Source organism: Pseudorca crassidens, chromosome 11 (genome assembly GCF_039906515.1).
Source record: "Pseudorca crassidens isolate mPseCra1 chromosome 11, mPseCra1.hap1, whole genome shotgun sequence".
NCBI classification, from domain to species: Eukaryota; Metazoa; Chordata; class Mammalia; order Artiodactyla; family Delphinidae; genus Pseudorca; species Pseudorca crassidens.
In genome coordinates, this window is record NC_090306.1 from 92,147,156 (window position 1) to 92,168,502 (window position 21,347).

The 21,347-nt window shown below is 45.1% G+C and overlaps 1 protein-coding gene across 3 annotated transcripts in view; it reads right to left on the reverse strand.

Moving 5' to 3' along the window:
- The window catches only part of SYN3 (synapsin III), a 458,022-nt gene that overhangs the window by 403,113 nt on the left and 33,562 nt on the right, over positions 1–21,347 (reverse strand). For all 3 annotated transcript variants that reach the window (XR_010932585.1, XM_067697868.1, XM_067697869.1), the window contains exon 2: positions 10,421–10,878. Coding sequence is in view for 2 of the 3 variants with exons in the window: in XM_067697868.1 (XP_067553969.1) it covers positions 10,421–10,731 (311 nt within the window). In the remaining variant the exon portion in view is untranslated. The remainder of the gene's footprint in view (positions 1–10,420; positions 10,879–21,347) is intronic.

The following is a 21,347-nucleotide window of genomic DNA, read 5'->3' on the forward strand; positions in this document are numbered from 1 at the left end:
TCCCCACTGCTCCCTGTTGTCTCTCTGCAGCCAGAGTCAAGTGGCAGATACATGTGTCATGGAGCTTGCGCTGTTGTTTTCCTTGTAGCTGGGAAATATTTCTCTGTGCCCATGCCTTTTCCTAACACCTGCCTCTTCACTCACTGACCACCTTGTCTCCTGTGAGCAACTGCACAGAAAACCCCTAATTTAACGAATTCCATTATGAAAATGGCAGTTAGCTCCGTGCAAACCCTCAGGAAGCCCACACCCCCACCCCTTCTCCCAACTCAGAGTTGGAGGTCAGGAAAATGGACACAAAGCACCATCCCCTCTCTTGCCATTACAGCCTCCCTCCTGTCGAGGAAACAGGCTTCCACAGGACCCAGGAGGAAAGACATTCTGTAATGAGGCTGGCATGCACCCAGTGCCATGCCTCCCGCAGGGCAAGGCTATAACCAGGCAGCTGAAGTCTGGAGGAACAGGAACAGCTACTGCTAGGAGAGCCCATGGCATCTGAGGGACTCCTTCGAAAGAGGAGGACCTAGGCGAGAAAACCACATTTTGGAGGGTGACAGAAGACTCAGAAGTTGAACAGTTGAACTCTTCAGAAAAAAGCAGGGCAAAGGCAGGAAAAGTGACTGAGACACAAAGCCAGAGTGGGGAAAATGAAAGGCTGCAGGTCTGAGACTCCTTTAAGGGCTTGCAGGCAGACTCGTTTGGAGTGTGAGCCTCTTCTGCATTGTTCCTCCCAAATCACCAGCCCAGTTGTACTGGAATACCTGCAAGTGACAGGGGGCTCACTCCCTCACCGGGAAGCCCACGTGGTCTTTGGATGACTTTACCATTCTGTACACTGAGCTGACATGTCTCCCTATTCATCTGCTTCATTGGCCTCGGTTCTACCAGTTGGGAGCCACATGAAACCAGTCCTCTAGCTCAGTGGTTTCTAAACTTGGCTCTTCGTCATTTAAAAAAATAGTTTCCTGAGCTCTCCTCTGGATATTTTAACTCCATAGTTCTAGGGGTACATCTCAGTGTGGCCTGTCTTGCACCCATTCTGACTTCTAGTAACAGCACCTCCATCTGTTCTTGCATACATGGAACCAAGCCTCTCTCTTGCGCACAGTCTTGATGGGACTGTCCCCAAGTGTCCCCAGGACACATTGTGGAACCAGCCAGGTTTGTTCTTGCTCAGGAATTTGATTTTTGAGCAGAGAGGCACAAGGTTGGGAGGAAGCAGGAGCTGACGTCTCCAGAGACTGTCCACAAGTCCCTGCCTCTTAGGTCCTGGCAGAGCCCTGGGTCCTGACCTCTCCTAAACTCAGGTCTTCATGGCTTTTCTTTTCATTCTGTGAGCCTCCCACATATTTTCAATAAACTCCCATTTTGCCTAAGTCAGCCGAAGTAATTTCTTTTTCTTGCAAACAATGAACTCTATCCAATACAGAAGGTGTAGGGTGGTGCCTGGTAGTCTGAATGTCATTCTGATGGAAACAGTGTTTTGGAGACAGTGATCTTAGTCTATTGTCATTGTTTGACTTATGAAGAAACCGAGGCCCAGAGAGGAAAGTGGCTCCACTGAGAGCTCACAGTATCAGCAGAGAAGGGAGAACTTAGGAAGAAACAGCACATATCAGATTCCTCCCCACATTCCCTTCTGCTCAAAGACACTTCCCCCAGATTTCCTAGCCACAGTCTCAGAGGGTGAAGACTACCAGGGCAGGAGACAACTCTTCACTGTTTTCCCCTCTCTCCCTCTCTCCCTGCAAGAGCAGGGTAGGAAGCAGCAGGGGCACCAGGCCTCTGGATTGGATGGCGGGGGGACCTCACGGAGAGAGGTCAGCACTTGAAAAATTCCTCAAGTCAAAGGGCTCGGGGCCTGGGTGCCACACAAGGCCCTCACTGTGTGTGTACATTGTCCTCCTGATAAAAGGGGCCGGGCCTGGGAAAACGGCACTGGTGTCCAGGCGACGGGGCAGGCTGCTGGGGAATGCCCAAGGCCCCTCCCCACCCAGGCACCAGGGTGGAGGGAGGGGGAGTGGCAGAGGGTGCCCAGAGTGGAAGGACGAGTCCAGAAGTCCAGCACCACACCAGGTTGTGTGAGGTGGCCTCTGTGAGTCAGCAGGTGAAGGGAGTAGGAGGGTGGCAAGACCCCTCTCATCAAGACTTTCTTAGCTCCCTCTCCCTCCACCTCTGGATTACCCCACAGGGAACTGGCAGGGCCCCGTCCTTGTTCAAGGAGAGTCTTAGATGTGGGGGAAGTGGTAGAGGGAGGCATAAGGATTTTGTTTCCTAGAGCCAAGTGTCTTCAACAGAGAGGTGTGTATCCCCCATTGAGCTCCCCACCCCGAGCCAACTCCAGGAGGAGGGGACCAGCTCGGCCCCCATCTTCTCATCTTCAGAGTAGAAAGTATGCCAGCCTACCAGCATCCAGACAGCCCTCCTCCAGGGCTTCTAGGAGACAGCTCTCAGGCATATCCAGCTGAACTGAGAAACATGCCAAGTGGCTTCCTTCCCCCTGGCTCCCAGTGCTATTATATTCACTATCAATTAGTGATTGCAATTAATTGTTAATACCAGTTACCATTTCAGTGCCTGTATGGCAGCTAAGCCCAGTACTAGCCCCACCCATGCCATCATCTCTAACTCTATAGTGACCCCTCGTGAAAGATGTGCCACGATCCGATCCTGCCTTACAACTGAGGAATGTGAGGCTCAGAGGTCAGACTTGCCCAAGGTCACATAAGTGAGTGAGAGAACAGGGGCCCAGGCAGCCTGCCTTGAGACTGCCCACTTGGTTTTGCTCCTGCCCTGCTAGTAACTTAGATTGTTCAGTCCTCATCACAGGCAGGGAAAGCTGCTTCCTGAGCATGGGGTCGACTGGGAGAGCCTGGTTTGGCTCCCCAACCAGAAAGCAAAAATATGCAAGGGCCAGCCTCTCACTGGACGCATTATTAGCAGGGCTGAGCACTGTCTCTCGTTGCCACCTCCATCAGTAGCGTGGCCAGATAAACTAGTGGACACTCAGTTAAATTTTTTTTAAATATATTTTTTAAAATATTTATTTATTTATTTGGCTGCCCTGGGTCTTAGTTGTGGCATGCGGGATCTACGTTGCCGCGTGCGAGATCTTCGTTGCGGCATGTAGGATCTTTTCCTTTTTTAGTTGTGGTATGTGGGATCTAGTTCCCTGACCAGGGATAGAACCCGGAACACCTGCATTGGGAGCACGGAGTCTTAACCACTGGACCACCAGGGAAGTCCCAACACCCAGTTAAAGCTGAATCCCGGGTAGACAACAGACAATTTTGCAGTATAAGTAAGTCTATACCAAATATTGCATGGGATATACTTATACTGATTCATTGTTTATCTAAGTATTAATCGGGTATCCTGTATTTTTATTGGCTAAAACCGATAACTCTACCCAAAACCTCTGCTGGTGATGCCAGTTCTGAGTTAATGCTGCTCCCCCGCCCCCTCAGAAGGTGGCACAGTGGGAAGTGGAAAGTCCTGGTCACCCTGGGGCCAATTAGGTCACAGCAAGCCTTCTCGGGCTGCCAAGACACCCTGCAGTCCTCGCTCAACCTTCACTCAAGCAGCCTGAAGCAGCTCAACTCTAAGGTGGAGGCTGGAGCCTTTGAGTTATCAGCTGGGCAGGAAGGAGGAAGGAGCCTGGGGAATAGCATGGAAGTGTCTGGTACCCTTCCCGAATTCCAGGGCAGCTGAGTGCTTTCTGAGAAAGGCTCTCCCCCAGGGCATCCTCAATCCTGAACTTTCCCTTAATAATAATAACAGCCTTGGCAAAAGCATCCATTTGCTTGTTAATTATATCCTCCATTTACCCTATTGTACCAAGTTCAAGGCACCGTGCTAGGCTCCGGGGATATGGTGGTTAAATAAGAAAGGTCTAAACTCTACCTCCTGGAGCTGATGTTCTAGAGCAGAACTGCATCACAGGTAAACAAACCGTCACACTGAAAAACGTCCATGAAGGAGAGGAACAGAGTGCTCTCATTGGAGCCTCATACCTCCTTGTGAGCTTAGTGGTATGGTGAAGGGGGTGGCATTATGAGGCCACTTTACACATGATGAAACTGAGGCTCAGAAAGGTAAAGCAGCTTGGCCAAGTCCTCAGAGCAGGTGAGTGGCAGAGCTGGCACTTCAATCCTGACCTGCCACCTGCCAGCCCTGAGTTCTCTGCATTTTATCTTCTTCCCGATTTTTAACTCTCTTGGGGAATCATGTCAGCCACGTGTTAGGAAATCACACTTTAATATAAAAACACAGGAGAAGAGAACAGAAAAGACCCTGTCGGAGCTCCCTTGGTGCTTTAAAAAGAGGAAAATAGTCCAAGGGCCACTTCTGCAAAGGGTCCAGCTTCCAAGCCTGAGCTCACAAGTGTCTGGTTGGCTGCAGGAAGCCCCTCTTCCCCTGGCACAGTGCTTAACATTCTGGCTGCCCAAAGGCACTGGTAGGGCAGGGCTGCCTAACTCGAGGTGGGTGCTTTCCTCTGAGGATGAGGTCACCAGGATCTTGTGCTTGGCTACAGTGCTGTAACAAGCAGTCCTGCCCTCAGACACCGAGCATATGTGGGTACGTGCACACATGTGAGGCTCCAGAGTCCTGCTCCATGGGCTGACACCCTGTGCTCAGGTGGGAGAGGGAAGAATGATAAGAGAACAGGGATGCCCAGCCTTGCCAGCTGGATGGCCTGAGCTGATCCAGATGCCACCAGCATCTGCTCTCATTTTGAGCTCAGAGCCTCAGTTTTCCTTATTATTAAAATGAGAATAGTAATAGTACTCCATACAGTTGTTGGGAGGATTAAATTAGAGAATGTATGAAAACTATTTAGCACAATGTCTGGTCATAGAAAGTGCACAAGTGTTCGCCATATGACGATGATGAGGACATGACCCTATTCCCAAGGAGCTCGTGGTTTATTCTATTCATTTGTATGTTCATTCGTTTTTCAACCAAGATTTTTCAGCATCTACCTCATGCAAAACACTAAAACCCTGGGCAGTGGTCAGCAGCAGGCAGGTCACCATGCGAAATGCCTTTCAAGAAGTTAGTTCCATTCAAGTCCCAGCCTACCACTCTCCTAGCTTTGGTTCCTCAAGCAGGTGCATGGTATGTCTGTGCTCTGCTTCCTCACCTGTAAAATGCTCCCCAGTAAAATCAGGAAGTGCAACGAGCAGTGGTGTGCTGGCAAATGCTTAACAACTGGCTCTCTGGGGAGACCTAAATGCCTGGTTTGTAGCACTTGCCAATTTCCATGGTGTAAATGCTCTCACCATGGCCACTGTAACTTTCTGTTGGATTGAGTAGTAAGTGAGAGAGGGAAAAAGAGGGTTGAAGAATACCACCAAGGTCACTCCTCAATTTCACTGTCACACCTTCACCCTTGTCATTACCAATAACATCACCTTCAAATCACTCATTCAATTAACAGATGTTTCCTAGCCCCTATTATCTGCCTGCCCTGTTCTAGGCGCTGGGATACAAAGATAGCAAGTAGGCATGCGTGGGGTGGTGGTCATGGGGACACAAATTATCACACAGCATAAGAACTCTTGGTGAATCTAGACATGGCCAAGGTGCTTTAATGAGTATCATTAGCCATCATTTAGTAGAATGGTATAACCTCACAAACTCCAGGCTGAAAGCATAGTAGTTAAGGGGTGTTTCAAACTAAGAATCCTCTTTTCATTTCCTCAACAAATAAAATAAAAAAGAAATCCTAGGGAAGGGTGGAGAATAAAAGGGAAGGTAACAATAGATAATTGTTGAAAGGGAATAGCAGACATTCTGGGAACAAGGACCACTGGTGAGGCAAGAGGAGAGGAGGGTTCCAGAGGCCACTGGAGGGAGGGGTGGAGGCCAGGGCTTAGCTGCTCTATGTCCCCTTCACCCCAACATCCCCTCCCCAAGTCCATTCGGGCTCCTGAGACCTTGCAGGTAAAACTGAGAACAAGGAAGTATACTCAACCCTGACCTGGTTATGAACAATCTTTCTTGGGGTCATATTCAATGTTCTCCTTTTGAAAAATCAAACCTAGGGTTCCAGTACATTCTGTGAATAATTTAAAAATTCATCTGTTTATGAATCTCAAATAGCTGCCTTACAGTTATTCTAGCTATGTACTGGAAAATAAAGAGCCAAGACTTTATACACAGGTGAGTAAAACTGGAAACCCCTCAACTGTATGTACTATATTGCTGACTTCTAAAGTAAGGTGAGTTTCAGGGCCAATGATGCCCAATAAAGGTTGTCCTGATTGGACTGGGTTGGGAACAATGACATATGCTAATTGAAAATATACTATGTGTTGAGCACCAGGGATACAAAAAAGAATAAGACATATACCTTGTTCTTGCAGAAGAGACAGCCACCTAAAGCTAATTATAATACAGTGTCATGTGTGCTGCAGTGACACAATGGAATATATTTTAAGTTATCAAAGGAGGTAGTTATTAGCACTGTTGGCAGGGTTAGGTGTGTCAGGGAAGAATTCAGAGAAGACGTGACACTTGAGCAGGCTTTTAAGGATGAATGGAGATTTGCTCAGTGAACAAGATAGGGAAGGGTATTCCAGGTAGCAGGGAACAGAATGTGCTAAGGCAGAGGTGTGTTTGAAAACTACAAATCATTGCTATTCCTGCGGAATAAGCAGCAAAGCAGGAAGTGAAGTTGGAGGCAGAACTAGAGGGAGGGCAGACCTGCTTAATGACTCTGACTTTGAACCTGAGGGCAATGATGCACCACCAAATGGTTATAAAAGGGAATACACGGTGGGGCGTGCGAGCAAACTGATCAGATTGTATTTTCAGAAAGATGATACTTTGGTGGTAACATGAAAGGTAACCAGGAGGTGAGGTCAAGCCTAGAGGCCTGAGACCAGTGAAACTGTTGGAAAATTCTACGCAAGTAGGGCTGAAGAAAACTGAGCTTGAAATGCTTTTGTTTTATTTCTCCTTTCCCTTGTGGTTCTCAAGGCTGACTGATCTCCCATCATCCCAGCGGACAGCACCAGCTTTAGTTCAGACCTACTACTGAGCCAGACCTTATTGGGGTGTGATCCTGGTCCAAAGCTCCCCAACATCCTTGATGTAGCCAGGCTCACCTCTGGGGCAACCCCAAAAGCTGGTGGGATCTTAAAATGCTCGGCCATGAGTCCTTCTTCCCAGCAAAGGTGGCTTTGGGACCCTCTGTGTCTCCTCAGAAGATGAAAAGTCCTCCCCTCACCACCTCACGCCCCTTCCCCCGTTCACTGGCCAGGTATCAGATCATCCTTGGGGGGCCCAGGCTGGTTCGGAGAGTATGCAAGCTGGCCTGTCAGGAAGCAAGAGTGGGAGGTTCCTGCAACTCTCTCACCCACGAGGAAACCTGACTCTGCAGCAGGGTCCTGGACCTGGAAAGCGATGACAGAGAGAAGGAACTGGGGCTGACAAGGAAGAAAAGGGAGCCACATTGTTCCTGGTGGATTCACTCTCAGTCCAGACGGTGGATCTTCTCCCCACTCATTACCATCTCAAAGGAGGAAGAAAGGGGCTGTGTGAGCTGGCTTCTCCCCCTTCAACAGCCTCTTCCTCTCAGGAAACAGTCTGCACAATGAAGGAGGGGCTGGGCAGAGGGCTGACCCCAGGCAGCAAGGCTCTGCCAAAGCCACCCAGGGACAGTGGGGCTGGCCCGCCACCGCCTGGCCACTCCTGGTATCAGGCGGACAGGCATCCTTTGGGAACTCTGCAGTGAAGGATTGGGGTGAAGGCAGCCAGCATCAATATGGGAAGCTGGGAATGTATTTGGAAAGGCCTGCAAGTTCTTAAAGGATCTAGGATGGAGTTCTATAGGAGAAGCTGTTACGTGCGGGTAGGAAGTCTCTGTCACAAACATCCAATGAGTGCAGAGCCAACTTCCAGGTGACATAATGAGTCTCAGTTTCTCACCTTTCCACTTTTTTAACCACTGAGAGGCAAGAAAAGGACTGCTGTTCTCAAGACCTAATTAACCTGTGGGCATATGAAGCGTGACTGAAACAGACTGGAAGAAATTCCTCTGGCCAAAAATTGTGTCCCCCACCAGGGTGCACAGCCTAACATTCACACATTGGTCTTGCCTGTGGATTAGAGAGATTGAGGACCAAAGTCAAAATTTAGATGTTACTTGGCTGAGGCTATTCATGGCATTTCAATCTCATTCACTGTGCGCCTACACTACACTACACAACATATGGGCACTGTGGGGGACAGAGATTAATTAATAAGACCCAACTTGATCATCTGAGAGCTAGCAGGGAAGAGTGATCATTAGAAAACCTTAGTACAACAGGGGTAAATCCTAATCCACTCTGCCTAATATTGGGCATAAAGAAATTAAATAGGCATGCCTACAGGAGCTGCTGTCAAGATGATTAATATTGCACAGAAGGTGACAATAGTCTGCAATAATAATACACACTTAAATAGCACTTACTGTCTACTAGACACATCCCAAACACTTCTATAGTAACTCAGATTTTAACCGTACTTACATATATTAACTCTACAGGTAGGTACCATTTTATTCCCATTTAGATGCAGTTAACATTCAAAGGTCATATAGCTATTATGGGGTAGAGATTTGAATCCAGACAGCTCTGAAGTCTGAGTTCTTAACCACTGCACCATGCTGCCATTTATTAGGTCAGCCTCCACACAGGAAGCAACTTTTTAGACAAATACCCCCCATCACCATACCATGTTATCCCTGACTGAACCAGGGATAACACAGTCGGCAGAGAACACTCAAAATCAAGGTCAAATTGGGTTAAAGAGAAACAGAGGACTGCAAAGGCCATGTATGCATTTTGATTACCAGGCAGATAGGCAGCAGGATTGCACAGGCGAGAGTGCATGGAAGCAACACCTCTGCAGAAATCAACCCCTTGGCTCAGAACCTAAATATGATGCTTTACGTAAGAGCATAAGCAGAGATGAACAAGGCTTCATATAAGACCCTTCAAGCAAGCAGCATCATTGAAGACAATTCAGACTGGGTCAGAACAGAGGCAAGGCACATGACTACCCTGGTTAAGATGAAGTGATTTCTTCGCAGGAAAATAACGGCTAATGTCTGAACCTGCTGGACATGCTTTAATGTTGACTGTATTGAATACGCTAAAAACTATAAATATCTCCCACTCCAAAGTATAGGCTCAACCATTCCCAACCTGAGTTAACTCCTCAAGGAATGAATGTGAGTGCACACATCCGTGACAGAATAACAGAGCACCTGGCATGCTAAGGGAACTGAATACATTAATTTATTCATTTAATACATATTTACTGGATGCCTACTTTGTGGCAGCTTTTGGAGATGCATGCAGAAAACCTTGCCCTCCAGCTCCCATGGCATCCATGGGTCCACTGTCAGAATTGCCCTGGATGGTGTGCTTCTATGTCTCCACATTTGGGTTTACTTCCTGGACTGCAAATTCTATGTCTCCAACTGGAATGATAATATTTATCATATCTGTCTACCAAAAATTTGGAGTAGAGACCTCTTTTCTACCTGCAGTTCCATGTGTGCAGGGCCTGTTCATTACTTACCTGAGTACCTAAGACTGTTATTTGCACTCAGTCAGTGCTCAGTAACTACCTGTGGAACTACTGCTGCAATAACCTTGACACATGTGTCCAGTCTCTGCCCCCCAGGATGCTTACCATCTATCGGGGCGGGGCATACCTGGGAAGAGACTGGAAGGGTTGTCATTTCTGCCTACCTTTGCTGTTAAGAGGACAGGTTCTGGAACAAAACTGCCAGTACATGAAAGAGTAGGGATGCAAACTCAGACACTCTGTTCCCAAGTGTTTCAGATAAGGACTGTGGGCCTTTGTTGGTTTCTTTTACCCTCACAGCAACCCCATTCAATGAGAGAGGATGGCTGAAGCCGAACGAGGTCAAGCAACTTGCCAGAGTTACTGCAGGTTTTAAGTTTTCCATTTTTAGAAAAGTAATACAGTGCATATACCATATACTATATAATACTTCCAGTGAGCTCTGGGCAGTACCCCATATCAAATGTATTACGATGTCTGCAGCAAATCATATGAACAAGCACGGTGAGTGGCCCCATGAAGACTATTACAGTCTAACTTTCCTTCAGATCAGGTTTTGTTGCCAAATGGGTTATAAACTATTTTCTAGGTTTCAGAGCTTTTTGGATTTTGGATTTGCAGGTGAGAGATTTCAGACCTTAAATACAAAGCCCTTTGGACAGAGCGTGGCACAAAGTAGCTGCCATGGTGCTTGGCATTAGTGGCCTTCCCTCCTGCCAATCTCTGATACCACAGAGCCTCTCACAGCTCTTCCCCTCTCTCTTCCCCACGAGGGAGATAAGCCCCATCTCCTCTCCTGCCCCTGGGGAGGGGGCACCTGCAGAGTCCCGCTTACCAGTCTGTGTGGGCATCATCGATCACCAGCAGGATCCTGGGCCTTTGAACAACAGGCGTGGAGGGACCTGGAGACTCCATCGGCCCCAAGGGGGCCTGTGAGGTCTGCTTCATGGCACTGGAGAATGAGCTAAAAAGGCTGGATCCTGGAGAGGAGAAGGAGGCTGCCAGGGGCTGGGGGTGCCTCCTCTCCATGGCTGGGGATGCAGGGGAGCTGGTGGAGCTGTCTGGGCGCTGGAGGTCTGTCATGTAGCCGTTCGGCAGGTTGGCCACAAAGCTGCTGTCAGAGAGGCGTCGCCGGAGGAAATTCATGGCTGTGAATGATGAGATGGCTTGTTCCTACTCAGACTGTCTCGGTGAGGCCCAAAACACAGGCTGCCAGGCAGAGGGAGTGGTAGGGTCTCAGGCACAAGAGCCAGGGGAGTCCCACGCAAGTCGGCTGCTGCTGTCTTTTTCTACCTATGGAAACAGGCCAACAAACACATTAGTGGAAATGACCTCAGCCCCTTAAGAGCAAACAGATGATGCCCCTTCCTGCCCTGCTGCTGGGGGCAGTGCAAAGTGGGACATCTTTCTGGCAAGGCATTTGGCGACATCTAATTAGACCATACCCTTTTAACCTACAATTTCCATTTTCTGGAATTCTACCCCAAGAATGAAATCCGAGTTACAGAAAAAGCCTCTTGTACAAATGTATTTATCACAGCATTATTTACACTAGCAAAATACTGGCAAGTATCTCAACATCTGACCACAAGATAATGAACATGTAAACTGCAGCACAGTCATTCAGCAGAACCTTTTGTGGCTATTAAAAAGAGGTATTTAAAAAGGGATTTTAGTAACATAGAAAAAATTTTATGTTGTAATTTAAAAGATCATGATACAAGATTATAGGTGCAGAATGACTACAACCACATAAAAGTTGAAATAATAAAACTTTGGAAAGAAGAAGACATCAAAATGTTAAGTGACTATATTTGGGTAATGCGACTACAGGGTTTTTTGTTTTTTCTTTTTCTTTCCACTTACCTATGTTTTCCAGATTTTCTAGAATACTTACAGCTGCAAACTGAATTGTGTCCTTCAAATGCATATGTTGAAGCCCTCATCAGCAATGTGCTGGTATTTGGAGAGGGGTCCTTTGGGAGGTAATAGGGTTAGATGAGGCCATGAGGGTGGTGCTCTCATGATGGCATTAACGTCCTCATAAAAAGAGACACCAGAGAGCTTGCTCTGTCTCTATCCACCATGTGAGGAGACAGGGAGAACGCAACAGTCTACAAGCTAGCATAAGAGCTCTCGCCAGACACCAACCATGCTGGTACCCTGATCTCAGACTTCCAGCCTCTAGAGCTGTGAAAAAATAAATTTCTGTTGTTTAAGCCAGTCTGTGGTGTTTTGTTGTGGCAGCCCCAGCAGATTAATAAACAAATGCATTCCTTTCTGAACAGAATACAGTTAAGTTTTAAAAAACCAAACTGTTCATGTGAGATCAAAATAGCTCATTGAGAAAAATGATTGTTTATATCATGCAATTCAACCCCACCTATATTTTTTGTTAAGATTATTTTATATTTTTGTTGAGGTAAAATTTACTTAGAGTGAGATGCATAGTCCGTAAGTATACAATTCTTGGAGTTTTAATAAATGTATACACTGGCAGAAGATTTAGTATACTCCATTCACGTCAGGAAATTCTCCTGTGTCCCCTTCTGGTCAATCCACACGTCCACATAGACAAATGCTCTGCTGATGTCTGTCATCGTATATTAATTTTAGCTATTCCTGAACTTTATATAAATGTGATTGTGTATTATTCTTTTATGAACAGCTTCTTTCCCTCAACATAATGGTTTCAAGACTCAGCTATATTGTACGTATCAAGAGTCATTCTGTTTTTTACCACTGAGTAGTGTTCTGCTGGATGAATAAACCACAAATTGTTACTACATTCTCTTGTTGAAGGATGTTTGAAATGTTTCCAGTTTGGGAGGTATTCTGAATAGAACTGCTCTTAGGATGTTTTATTTAAGTAATTTTGTGGAGAGAGAGAGGGGGAGATGGAGGGGCAAGGAGAGACAGAGACAGAGAGAAAGGTTGATTGAGAGATTCACTTTTTCTTTGGGAAAATACCTAGAAGTTAATTTGTTAGGTCATAGGGTAGGCACATGTTTAATTTTTTAAGAAACTGTCCAAAAGCTTCCCATAGCGGTTGTGCTATTTTGCACCTTTTATCTGAGTTCTAGTTGCTCCAAATCCTTACCAACCTTTGGCTGTTGTCCATCTTTTTAATCTTAGCCGTTTTAGTGGGTGTAAAACAGGATCTCATGGTGTTTTGTTTTTTTCTTGTTTTTTGCGGTACGCGGGCCTCTCATTGTTGTGGCCTCTCCCATTGCGGAGCACAGGCTCCGGACGCGCAGGCTCAGCGGCCACAGCTCACGGGCCCAGCCGCTCCACGGCATGTGGGATCTTCCCGGACTGGGGCACGAACCCGTGTCCCCTGTATCGGCAGGCGGACTCTCAACCACTGCGCCACCAGGGAAGCCCCACTCATGGTGTTTTTATTTTCTCTGACACCTAATGAGGATAAGCAACTATCATGGGTTTACTGGCCATCGATATACCTTCTTTGGTGAAGTGTCTGTTCAAGTCTCTGTCCCATTTGGAAAATGGGTTGTTTACATTTTTAATTTATTTTTAGGAGTTCTTTACACATTCTGGATATAAGTATTTTGTCAGATATGTATATTGTGAACATTTTCGCTCAGTCTTTGGCTTACCATTTCATTTCCATCATGAGTATAAGTCTGGCAGAATGAAATAACTCTTACAAAAAAGTGAATTGTTACTCGAGATAAAAACATCCCAATGGAAAAAAAAAATTATACCACAGGATGAGACCACACTTCCATATTTTTGTTATTAGGAGTATTTTACCTATACATACAAAAATTATGTATATATGTGCATATGTATACACATTTATATGTACATATATGACATCTATTACGTCTATCTGAATATCTTTTTATAAACAGAAATTTAAAATTTTTATGAAGTCCAGGTTACCAAGTTTTTCTTTTGCATTTAGTCCTTTCTGTGTCTGCTTTTAAAAATCTTTGCCAACCCCATGATCACGATGATATCGTGTTGTAATTTCTTCTGCTTTATAGTTTTAGCTTTTCTGTTTAGGTCCACAGTCCATTAAAACTTGATTTTTGAGTGTGAGGAGAGGTTCATTTATCCAGTTTTCCAGCACCATTTATGAAAATATTTTTCCCAAATGAATTATTTTGGTGGCTTTGTTGGCACCAGTTGACTGCATGTTATCTATTTCTGGACTTTTTATTATGCTCCATTGATCTGTTATCCTTACACTGTCTTGATAACTGTGGCTTTATAGGAAGTCTTTAAATCAGGTAGAGTCCTCCAACCTATATTTGCTTTCACAAGATTGTTTTGAGTATTCTAGGCCCTACTTTTATGTACATTTTAAAGTCAAGTTGTACAAAAACGTCTGTTGGGATATTGTTTGGGATTATGTAGAATCTAGCTCAGTTTGGGTAGAACTGACATCTCAACACTATTGAATTTTCCACCTCATGAACATGTTACAGCTCTCTACGTATTAAATCTTCTTTAGTTTCTCTCAGAAATGTCTTGTGATTTTCAATATAGAGGTATTGCACCCATTTTTTAAAGCTGATTCCTAACAATTTCTTTTGGGCTTTTTTGGATGGTATTATAAATACTCTCTTTTCTAAGTTTTATTTTCCATTTGTTTGCTGCCAACATCATATATTTGCCAATTATTATCAATATAGTGACCTGATAAATTCAATTACTGTTTTTCATGATTGTTTACAGATTCTTAAGATTTCCATTTAAACAATCATGCCATCTACAAATAAAGACATGTTTACTCCCCCCATTCCAATCTTTTACTTCTCTTATTACAGTTGCTAGTCCTTCCACTACTGAATACAAATAATGAAAGTAGACAATTTATCTTGTTCCCAATTTTAGGGGGAAAATGTTCAATATCTCATGTTAACACAATGCTATTAGCTATGGGTTTTTTCATAAATGCATTTTATCAGATTGGGACAGTTCCCTTGTAGTCTTAGTTGGCTGAGAGTTTTTATCATGAATGGATGTTGAATCTGCCAAGTGATTTTCTAAATCAATTGAGAGGATTATGTTTTTAAAAATCATTTATTTGCTTAATGTGATGAATTACATTAATTGATTTTCAAATGTTAAATCAAACTTGCATTCCCAGGATAAATCCCACTTAGTCATAGTGAATTACCTTTTTTATATAATGCTGGATTCAACCTGAGAATATTTTGTTGAGGATTTTTTATGTCCATGTTCATGAGAAATACCGGTCTCTGATTTTCTTTTTTGTCAATGTCTTTGCCAGGCTTTGGTATCAGGATAATATTGACCTCACAAAATATATTGAGAAGTGTTCCCACCTTTCCTGTTTTCTGAAAGAGTTTGTGTAATATTGGGGTTTTTTCCTTAAATTATTGGCAGAATTCAACAGTGAAGTCATCTGGGGCTGATTTTTTTCTTTGTTGGAAAGTTTCTAATAATTATCTCAACCTCTTTTATAAATGTATTCGTATTCTCTGTTTCTTGTTATTTCAATATTGGCAATATGCGATTTCAAGCAATTTGTCCATTTCATCTTAGTTGTGAAATGTAATGGCATAAAGTTGTTCATAATATTTCTTTACTAACCTTTCATTTTCTGCAGGGGCTGTAGTAATTTCCTGTGACATTCCTGATACTAGTAATTTGCTTTTTCTCTCTTTTTGATTAATCTGTGTTAGGAATTTATAAATTTTATTAATCTTTTAAAGAAACAACTTACAGCTTTTTCTATTTTCTCTATTATTTGTTTTCTATTTCACCTGTATCTGCTTTTTATTACCTCCTCGCTTCTTCTCACATTGGGTTTAAGGCTTTTTTCTATACTCTTAAGATGGAAATGTAGATCATTAATTTTAAACCTTTCTTCTTTTCTAATATAAGCATTTAAAGCAATGCATTTCCCTCTATGCACTACTTCAGCTGAATGCAGAAATCTGACATGTTGTATTTACACTGTCATTCAACTCAAATTATTCTTATTTCTTTCTAATTCTTTTTGACCTATGTGTTATTTAAACATATCTTTAACTTTCAAACTCCAGTGCTCTTTCAGATATTTTATTGTTATTGCTTTTAATATGATTCTGTTATGATTATTGAACATAGTCTATAATGTTTTAATCCTTCAACATCTTTGACATCCACTGAGATTAATTTTATGGTTCAACATGGTCTATCTTGATGAATGTTTCATTTGCACTTGAAAAGAACATGTATTTTGCAGTTGCTGGGTACAATGCTCTGTAACATCAATTAGATCGTTGTTAAGTCAAGTTCCCCAGGACGCTGACTCTGCCAGGATGATTTGGAAGCAGAAAGTTTATTGGAGAGTGTCTCCATGATTAACAGCTGTGTGCAAGCGTGAAAAGCACACATGGGCTGAAGGAGGGGTTGAACTGGAATACAGTTTTCACAGAGGCGTCAGCGGATCTTACTGGGAGCACGGATTTGGGGTATCTCTTTAGATTTCCTCATTTTCCAGCCACTCTATTAGCCTGTACTCTGCTACTTGTCAAAACAATAAAACTGCAGCTTTCTGCTTTTTGCTTTCAAGGGAAGAGCCACATCGATGTGAATCTCACTTGGTGGGTGCCGCTCCCTTCTTTCAAGGGTTAAATCCACTCCAGATTCCACCTACTTTCTGTTTCTCTCCAGGAACCTCAAATAGATTCTTTTAAATACTTTACCCAAAGTTTATAGTTATCATCTATGAGAGGGTTACTCCAACACAAGTTACTGAGCTATTATTGGATCTGAACCTCTTCCATCTTCAAATATGGGATAAAAAAGTTAACAAACTATTAGAGTTAAAGGGACCTTAGAGATTATTTAATAATCCCTTCTTTAGGAACTCTGGTCGACCTTACACTGGTGGGAATTCCCCGCCTTCAGAAGAATCACCTCATTATCTTTTGACCAACTCCAATGTTCGTCAAAGGCTCCTCCTATAATTTCTCCCACTGCAGGCCCCAGGGGAGCTTACAGTCTGTTAAGGGAAGCAGATAATGGAGAAATACTCATGGACTGTGGCAATACACAGAGCGCTGTTGTAGAGATTAACATGGGGGGAGGGTCAGGGAAGGCCTCTCTGAGGAAGTGACCTTTAAGCTGAGATGTAAGGGTGAGGAGAAAGGGAAGAACATACACAAAGGCCCTGAGGTAGGAAAGAGTCAGGCACATTTGATGAACAGAAGGAAGGCCAGCTCAGTCAGAAAATAAGAGATTTTTTTTGTAAAAAAATGTTTAGCGAAGTAGATAGAGGCCAGATCATGAAGGGCCAACCTGAAAATAATTCTGATTTTATTCCAAGTGTGAAAAGTAAGCCATTGGATGGTTATAAGCAGAGAGACGTCATCTGGTCTGCCTGGCCACTGTGCGGAAAACAGACTGTAGAGCAAGTGCGTGGAAGCAGCCAGACAAGTTAGGAGGCTGTTACAATCACTTGGGTCCTTACATATAAAAGAAGGGAGTTGGATTATGTGATTTCTAGGGTGTGTTCCTGTCCTGTGAGCCACTGACTTCCTGTGCCACTAGACACTGGATATCTCTTCAATGAAAAACTTAATTTGATGGTGGGACAAGGTGAGGATAAGGGGGATTCTGGAAAGAAGGCAGTGGGAACAGAAAGTCAGGAAGACCCTGGGATAGAATCCTTCTGGGATAGAATCCAGCAGGCCAGTCGAGCGCTCAGCCCCATGCTGCCCCACCAACAGCCGCTAGAGGGCAGGAGTGACCACACCAGACAGAACAAACAAACATTTCATAAAGCAACTTTGCAGGCTTACTTTTTGGAGGCTGCGGCGGGAAGGAAGACTTTACTGTGAAGAATTAAATAAAGGTTGGAGACTTCTCACTGATTAATGGAGCCACACAACAGAAGTAAGGTGTGAATCATAGGGATGCAGGTTTTGCATCAAAGCGTAAACAACTCCATAGAGTGAGAGCTGCCCCACAGTGGCACCAGCTACTTTGGGAGAAGATGAGCAACTGAATGTGAACTGGACAGGAGAGGGGACATCTCTGCTCAGGTGTCTCATAGACACCCAGACTCACTTTCTTCCTCATCGTCTGATGAATTTTGTACCTGTGCCCCCCTCTTCCTCCCGGAAGTGCCACTATCCATCCATTCACTGTGGCCAGAGACTCGAGTCTCATACTTCACTCCTTCTTAGCCCTCAGCGGTTTCAGCCACTCAGGCACCGGGCCCTGTCAACTTTGTCTCCCGAAACATCCTTAATATCATCCTCACCCCTCCCTCACTCCTATCATAGTCTTGGTTCACAGGTTGCTAAATTTAAAAATGGACCAAAGACCTTAACAGAGACCTCACCAAAGATATACAGATGGCAAGTAAGCACACGAAAAGATGCTCCATGTCATCTGTCAGTGGGGAAATGCAAGTTAAAACAACAAGGAGAGGGCTTCCCTGGTGGCGCAGTGGTTGAGAGTCCGCCTGCCGATGCAGGGGACACGGGTTCATGCCCCGGTCCGGGAGGATCCCACATGCTGCAGAGCGGCTGGGCCCGTGAGCCATGGCCGCTGAGCCTGCGCGTCCGGAGCCTGTGCTCCGCAATGGGCGAGGCCACAACAGTGAGAGGCCCGCGTACCGCAAAAAAAAAAAAAAAAAAAAACGAGACACCATCACACACTTAGCAGAATGGCCCAAATCTGGAACCCTGGCAACACCAAAGTCTGGCGAAGATGTGGAGCAACGGGAACGCTCATTCATTGCCAGTGAGAATGCACTTCTTCCACTTTGGAAGAAATCCTGGTTACTTCTTATACAACTTAACATACTCTTTCCATACTACCCATCAATCATGTTCCTTGGTATTTACCCGAAGAAGCTGAAAACTTACGTCCACACAAAAAAACCTGCACCAGAATGTTTACAGTAGGATGTTTATTCAGAACTGCCAAGACTTAGAAGAAATCAAGATGTCCTTCAGAAGTGAAGGGATAGAGGCTGGAGGAGAAGATGGCGGAAGATTAAGACGCGGAGATCACCTTCCTCCCCACAGATACACCAGAAATACATCTAAACGTGGAGCAACTCCTACAGAATACCTACTGAATGCTGGCAGAAGACCTCACACCTCCCAAAAGGCAAGAAACTCCCCACATACCTGGGTAGGGCAAAAGAAAAAACAGAGACAAAAGAATAGGGACGGGACCTGTACCAGTGGGAGGGGGGTGAAGGAGGAAAGGTTTCCACACACTAGGAAGCCCCTTCGCGGGCGAAGACTGCGGGTGGCGCAGTAGGGAGCTTCGGTGCCGCGGAGGAGAGCACAGCAACAGGGGTGCGGAGGGCAAAGCAGAGAGATTCCTGCACGGAGGATCGGTGCCGACCGGCACTCACCAGCCCAAGAGGCTTGTCTGCTCATCCACCGGGGCGGGCGGGGCTGCGAGCTGAGGCTCGGGCTTTGGTCGGAGCGCAGAGAGAGGACTGGGGTTGGCGGCGTGAACACAGCCTGCAGGGGGTTAGTGCACCACGGCTAGCCAGTAGGGAGTCCGGGGAAAAGTCTGGACCTGCCGAAGAGGCAAGAGACTTTTTCTTACCTATTTGTTTCCTGGTGCGCGAAGAGAGGGGATTAAGAGCGCTGCTTAAAGGAGCTCCAGAGACGGGCGCGAGCCGCGGCTAAAAGCACGGACCCCAGAGACGGGTGCGAGCCGCGGCTAAAAGCGCGGACCCCAGAAACGGGCGGGAGACGCTAAGGCTGCTGCCGCCACCAAGGGGCCTGTGTGCGAGCACAGGTCACTATCCACACCCCTCTTCCGGGGAGCCTGTGCAGCCCGCCACTGCCAGGGTCCCGGGATCCTGGGAAACTTCCCCGGGAGAACGCACGGTGGGCCTCAGGCTGGTGCAACGTCACGCCGGCCTCTGCCGCCACAGGCCCGCCCCGCACTCCATGCCCCTCCCTCCCCCCCGGCCTGAGTGAGCCAGAGCCCCCGAATCAGCGGCTCCTTTAACCCCGTCCTGTCTGAGCAAGAAACAGACGCCCTCCAGCGACCTACACGCAGAGGCGGGGCCAAATCCAAAGCTGAGCCCCTAGGAGCTGTGAGAACAAAGAAGAGAAAGGGAAATCTCTCCAAGCAGCCTCAGAAGCAGCGGATTAAAGCTCCACAATCAACTTGATGTACCCTGCATCTGTGGAATACCTGAATAGACAACGAGTCATCCCAAATTGAGAAGGCGGACTTTGAGAGCAAGATTTACGATTTTTTTCCCCTTTTCCTCTTTTTGTGAGTGTGTATATATATGCTTCTGTGTGAGATTTTCTCTGTATAGCTTTGCTTCCACCATTTGTCCTAGGGTTCTATCCATCCGTTTTTGTTTTATTTTTAAAATTTATTTTCTTAATAATTAGTTTTAATTATTTTATTTTATCTTCCCTCCTTCCTTCCTTTCTTCCTTCCTTCCTTCCTTCCCTCCTATAGACAACGAATCATCCCAAATTGAGGAGGTGGACTTTGAGAGCAATATTTATGATTTTTTCCCCTTTTACTCTTTTTGTGAGTGTGTATGTGTATGCTTCTGTGTGAGATTTTGTCTGTATAGCTTTGCTTCCACCATTTGTCCTAAGTTTCTATCCGTCCGTTTTTTTTCTTAAAAATTATTTTTTAATTTAATAACTTTATTATATTTTACTTTATTTTATTTTACTTTATCTTCTTTCTTTTTTCCTTCCTTCCCTCCTTCCTTCCTTCCTCCCTCCCACTGTCCCTCCCTCCCTCCCTCCTTTCTTTCTTTCCTTCTTTCCCTCTTTCCTTCTTTCCTTCTTTTTTCTTCCTTCCTTCCTTTCCTCCTTTCTTTCTTTCTTTCTTCCTACTTCTACTAATTCGTTCTTTCTACTTTTTCTCCCTTTTATTCTGAGCCATGTGGATGAAAGGCTCTTGGTGCTGCAGCCAGGAGTCAGTGCTGTGCCTCTGAGGTGGGAGAGCCAACTTCAGGACACTGGTCCACAAGAGACCTCCCAGCTCCACATAATATCAAACGGCGAAAATCTCCCAGAGATCTCCATCTCAACGCCAGCACCCAGATTCACTCAACGACCAGCAAGCTACAGTGCTGCATATCCTATGCCAAACAACTAGCAAGACAGGAACACAACCCCACCCATTAGCAGATAGGCTGCCTAAAATCATAAGTCCACAGACACCCCAAAACACACCACCAGACGTGGACCTGCCCACAGAGAGACAAGATCCAGCCTCATCCACCAGAACACAGGCACTAGTCCCATCCACCAGGAAGCCTACACAACACACTGGACCAACCTTAGCCACTGGGGAGAGACACCAAAAACAACGGGAACTACGAACCTGCAGCCTGCAAAAAGGAGACCCCAAACACAGTAAGATAAGCAAAATGAGAAGACAGAAAAACACACAGCAGATGAAGGAGCAAGATAAAAACCCACCAGACCTAAAAAATGAAGAGGAAATAGGCAGTCTACCTGAAAAAGAATTCAGAATAATGATACTAAAGATGATCCAAAATCTTGGAAATAGAATAGACAAAATGCAAGAAACATTTAACAAGGACCCAGAAGAACGAAAAATGAAACAAACAATGATAAACAACACAATAAATGAAATGAAAAATACTCTAGATGGGATCAATAGTAGAATAACTGAGGCAGAAGAACGGATAAGTGACCTGGAAGATAAAATAGTGGAAATAACTACTGCAGAGCAGAATAAAGAAAAAAGAATGAAAACAACTGAGGACAGTATCAGAGACCTCTGGGACAACATTAAAT